This window comes from Microtus ochrogaster, chromosome 22 (genome assembly GCF_000317375.1).
Source record: "Microtus ochrogaster isolate Prairie Vole_2 chromosome 22, MicOch1.0, whole genome shotgun sequence".
NCBI lineage: Eukaryota > Metazoa > Chordata > Mammalia > Rodentia > Cricetidae > Microtus > Microtus ochrogaster.
The window spans coordinates 1,491,756-1,497,405 of record NC_022023.1 but is presented as its reverse complement, the minus strand read 5'-3'; the positions used below and the strand labels follow the sequence as shown (position 1 = coordinate 1,497,405).

At 48.9% G+C, this 5,650-nt stretch overlaps 1 protein-coding gene across 1 annotated transcript in view; it reads right to left on the bottom strand.

Moving 5' to 3' along the window:
* Nucleotides 1-289: 289 nt before the first annotated feature.
* Uvrag (UV radiation resistance associated) overlaps nt 290-5,650 on the bottom strand; it is a 224,483-nt gene continuing 219,122 nt past the window's right edge. The window contains exon 15 of the mRNA XM_005357528.2: nt 290-2,053. Coding sequence (XP_005357585.1) covers nt 1,357-2,053 — 697 coding nt within the window. The 3' untranslated portion in view covers nt 290-1,356. The remainder of the gene's footprint in view (nt 2,054-5,650) is intronic.

Below are 5,650 nucleotides of genomic sequence, written 5' to 3'. Positions count from 1 at the left end.
AGGGCCTCGCGAGTTCAGGAGCTATGTGGGACATCACTACTGGGGAGTAAATCCAGCTGGGAAGTATGTGTCGCTCTTCACAGCATGCAAACTCAAATGAAAGAGCAGCATCAGCTTAGTTACGGTGCAGGCCTTGTCAGGATGAAACACGATTCAGGTTTAGAGGGGGAAAAATGACCCCCCCCATCCCCCAAACCCAAGCTCAACCAAACCAAACCAAACCAAACCAAACCAAACCAAACCAAACCAAACCAAACCAAAACTGGGGGTGGCGGAAGATCAGGTCAAGTGAAGCAAATTCAATTTTTATTCTATACAATACATGGATATATGGATAAATTTTTCATTAAGAGCTTGCAACCCTGAGGCAATGTCTGTGGGTACATAATGTGTGATGTGTAATGCAACAGTAAAATGGAATCAGAATGGCAATGGATCTCAAAAACATAATTTAACATTGTGAAATTGCACATTGTCTATGCTTCATCCAGTCTCTCGATCCAACTGTCTCTCGGCTGCCTTGCCCCTGCAAACTGGACATCCTGACTCCACGTAACGTCGTCATGTATGATGGCTTCCTGCCGACTGAAAAGTACTAAGTTAACTTGTAGTTTACATCTAGGGGGTCTTTATCTGGGGAGTGTATTGCTAGAGGTGTGCCCAATTTTGGACCACGGCATCTGCCCAAATAAAAACTTTGGCCCCAAAGGAAGCTGGCTGCCCCCTGACTGTGGTGACCTTGAGGTTTCTGAGGGTCCCCCGGGATCCACCATGGGAAAGTTTTGCATTAGGACATGGCACACTGGACAGGACAGAGTGTCCTGTCCGCTGGTTTGGACTAGCGAATCTACTGCCCCAGCTTTCAGGGTGCGTGGGCCAGTGGGGTCTGCAGGCTGACTGCGGCAGTCAGGGCGGAGGGTCCCGGACAAGGACCCCCCTCTGCTTCTTATTCATCAGCCTAAGGGGCCATCCGTGGGCCTCTCAGGAAGTGGAAGCTGCAGAAAGCTGTTTCTGAATATTCCGTTTTGCAAACTTTTACGAACAATGGCGAGGACAAATGCTTTTGAGAAACTAAAGGAGAGTTCATTCTACTACATACGTATTATCATCTTCCTTTTGGGGGAAACACCCGCGTGTAAATAAAGCGCAGACAGATGCCTGTAAGATGACTGGAGCTGTCAGCAAGAGGGTGAGCCTCACCTGGAAACCACCACCAGGCCTGGACAGCAAATCTCAGAGACTGGCCCCATGGTACCCAGTGATCCCCAGTGTCCAGAATTACTAAAAAGGTCAAGTGCAGCTTGGGCCTGGGGGAGGGCGGGGGCTCTCCCTGGTCCCGCCGTCTGCCCCCTCTCCTCACTTATCGGAACTCCTGCGTGGCCGGCGGAAGCTGGACACGTTTTCGCTGAGGGCGTAGATCCTCCGGGAGAACTCCTCAAACTCTCCCAGCACCTGCTCGTCGCACTCCACCGCCACGGCGCTGTCCACGGGGATGCAGCTGAGCGCTTCCAGCTGGTCGCCTGAGGTGAAGCCTGTGGCTTCCAGTCCGATGATTTCTTCTGCTTGTTCCACCGCACAGCAGAGCTCAGCTGAGGGGGCTGGGAGGCAAGGGCCTGGCAGCAGGGCACCGGCAGAGCCAGCCTGCTCGCTGGGCAGTGCTGTCCCGTTCACAGCCAGGTGCCCGGGCAGGGCTTCCCCTTGCTGGCTGGAGTCCGAATTTCCATGGTCTCCACTTACACTGTTACCCAGAACTACTCCTGTTTTCTTATTTTCTTTGGAGAAGTCCAGGGACGTGTCCAGGGAGGAGGACAGCGGTGTGACCTTCCTCTCAGAGTCTCCCAAGGTGGGCACAGCCACCCCGGGCTGTGTCAGTGCCGAATTGTAGCTGGGAGGAGGGGTTTTGTATTGGAGTCTCTCATTCTCTGAGCTGGCCCGTTTTCGATGTCCTTTGTCGGGTGAAAGGATACCCCCAGAGAAGCCTACATCTGCACCCCCAAACATGGAGCTCTGCCTCTTTGGAACAGGGATGGCGCTGGAGGTGTGATGTCTGTCACTAGAAGAAAAGTGAAAGGGAGAAGTTACTTTAGAACTCAGCTTAGATCTTCGAGGACCAGAGGCATAATTTAGCATATTAGTAACTGCATATTTTAGATTTGAGATAAAAAACAAAAACAAATCCCCAAACAGGATTAGATCATTATCAGTCTATGATGGTATTTGTTATAGGGTTTACAGCAAGAAACACCACAGCACGCTTCAAGGATACAGATTTATTCAATGTATTTAAGACAAGAATGCCCAAGGTAGGAGAAGTGACAGAAACCACATCAGTTGGGAAAAGCTGAAGGCTATGGGCTGACTGCCTCTGTGGAGAAACTCATCTCTGCGAAGGGTGCTGGCCCTAGCGCTCTCTGTTCTATCCGACGGCCGAGCAGGGTGAGTTTCCCATGGCAGCCTGCTGATGGATGGTCTTTCCGACATCCACTGCTTATCTCCCGGCACAGAGAACCACACGGAGAGCATCGAGGGAACCCATTACCATGGGAAACGGCTTCTCTTTTACAAGGCTGGCCACATACATCTTCATACTACTTGGTCTTCAGTGCCTTCTCTGAGCCAGGAATAATAACCGCTGCCCAGCCCCACACAACCTTAGTTTCTGAATTAATTTCACATGTATCATTTCACTCAGGCCTCGCAAAAGCACTGCCAAGTAGAGTAAGTCCGAAATAATAAGTAACCATCAATTAGCGGTGTAGAGCACCAGAGCCCGAGGCACGGGTGCAACTGTGCCAGCAAAGCCTGCAGGGAGTGCTGACCGCAGTTTGCGGTGTGACCATGCAAGTGGAATCAGCTTCAGCACAACTTCCTCGATGGCAGCACAGTGCGCCTGACCACTGTCCTTCATGTGAGGACACACACATAGAGGGCAGCCACCAGGCAGGACTGAAACCACGTGCCAACTGGCCGCTACCTATCTAGGTCTGCGGCAGGAGAGACAGAAATGGGAGGCTCTGCCTCCAGGGAGCTTCCGAACTTCCAGGAGGGCATTTACAATGACTCCGGCAACATTTTCAAATTACATGTCAGCTAAGTTCTGATGAAGAAGAAGAAGGGAGCTACGGTGCTTCCGGTGTCCACAGACAGGCCTGCAGCTGCCTGCCGCTCATTCTCTGGGTTATGCTATGGTCTCTCATTCTCTGGAAATGGCACCATGAGGCGTCTCTCTGTGGACCCGGCACATTGTGCTTGGCCACAGCACGGTGTCAGTGAGCTTCATAACAAGAACAGGTTCCTGAGCTACACACCAACTGGGCAAGTGGACCAGCAAATGACTGTTTCTAGTTCTTACGACAAGACACAAAATCTGCTGGCCTCTGTCTAGGTTTTCCGTCACTATGATGTCAAACCCACGGTGACCGGCTGAGCTGTATTTTGGCCAACCTTGTTTTCCTCTGTGAATAACCTTGCAGGCTGGCCAGGCCAGGTAAGCGCATCTAAACAGACCCAGCAGCCATCGGACTGTCACCTGGCCAGGTAAGCACATCTAAACAGACCCAGCATCCTCGGGCTGTCACCTCAGCATGGACAAGCCCAGGAGAGCAGAGAGCTATAGGACAGGTCACTGAGTGTAACCAGAAGCCGGGCACTTCACGGCTCTTGGGTGTGAAGGGTGAGGACCCTGATAGCCCTGTGTGTGGCTCTGGCACCGCCCCTCACTTTCTGCTCTGCTGACAGAGGGGACGAGGAATCAGACACACCACCTTTACCTGGGGCAAAGGGATTTATTTCAGTGGCCCTCACCTGTGCTTACACTCCCCAACAGCTTTCCTTGGTTTTACACTACAGGAAGATATGATTTCCCTCCCACCAGCTACACAGGGAAGGGAGCAATACTTTCCTGACATCCATCCATTACCTTCTTAGCCCCTGAACCCTGTGCCTCTGCCACAGGAGCAAGGCAGGCCGGTGAGTGGGTTGTGCAGGGCCAGTCTGTCCCACAGCCCATGCTGACCATCACATCCCAAATTCTCCTAACCCTGTCTGCGTCCTAAGGCAGGCACAACCCAGGCCGAATGTCACTGCTGAGGCCTCCTCAGTAACCCAGACTCAAAGCCTGGCCATTTACTCTCATCTCTCGGAGATTCCAAGGCCTTCCAGGGCAGCTGTAGTGACATTCTCCTCTAGGTCACTCAGGTTTTGATGGGAGCTCAGGAAACGGGAATGTCTGATATAAACGGGAGAATTATAAAAAACGTGCTCTCTTATAAATGGTAAGGGGATGAGGCCAGATGAGACACGTGGGCAGTCTTAGCACTAGGGTGGCCGAGGCAGGAGGGTCATCAGTTCAAGGTCAGCTTCAGAGACACAGTGGACCCTGTCAGTTACTCCTGACACCCGGCGAGGAGGTGTACCTACCTAGAGCTCTTTGTCTCTTCCCTCTTAGGGTTGAGCTATGTGAGATGAAAAACCTTGAAAGATTTTAATATTAAGAGCTTTTACATAATTTTAAAATGCAGAAAAAAGGCATTTCTTGCTGACTAGGCTACCGATATGAACTGTTAGGTGGTGACAGATGGAAGAGCCTGCAGGGGTTGCAGGGCCACTGGCACAGGGCGGGAGCTGCTCTGTGTTCCTCCTGTGGCCGCAGGACTTCTAAGCTGATTACTAAGGACGGTGTGCAGTGTGCATGCACGTGAGTACACACGTGGAGGCCACGTGACATTTTGTTGCGTGAGCTCTGGGTGCTGAATTGCTGAAGTCACAAACATGATATGCTTTATATGTGAACTTTGCAATGCTAATTTTAGCTGCTTGGAATGGGTGTTTCTACATGTAGAATCTTAGCAATATTCTAGATTTTTAAGAAAGCTGAGTTCTGAATAGCTAAGGTATTAAATAATGGCATTAAAATTATAATTAATTATGCATGCATTTTCAATTATTACAGTAATTTATACTCATAGGAAAACAACATAAATATAAACTACATAAAAAACCCTATCATATTATTACCCATCAAGTAACTACTATTAATTTTGGATGCTTTTCTTCCAGATTTCAATTTTATGTTTAATTAAGAAAACCACAATTTTGTGGTATATGCATAATTCTGTTTCCTGTTGTCATGTGTTATTAAAACCTCTGGGCGAGCAGCATCTTAAAAGGCTGCTTTAATGTACGAAATGTTGTAATTTATTTAATTATTCCCTCATTTTCAGGATGTTTCTAAACTTTTACTGTTAGAAAATCAACAGCTGTTGGTTATCTTGTAGACCAATGATCTGAGCTCGATTCTGGGATTCACAGGGTGGGGGTGGGCGGCCAACCTAGGAAACCTGCCTAGTAAATACATACAAGCAAAAATGTCAAGGAACAGAAAGGCCAATGATCGACTAACAATACTGATGCTCAGGTCTGAAGGTTTTACTAAAGGTTCCTTTTGTCTGTGTATAGTCTTGCTTCATGATAACTTCATCTGACTGAAGAGGCTGAAATTCACATTCACTAATTGGAACCAATTTTCAAAGGCTATTGATGATTTGCTTCTCAAGTGAAAGTTGTAAATTATATGAACTGTGTTTAAAAAGAATTTCTACACTTAAACTCTCTCTCTCTCTCTCTCTCTCTCTCTCTCTCTCTCTCTCTC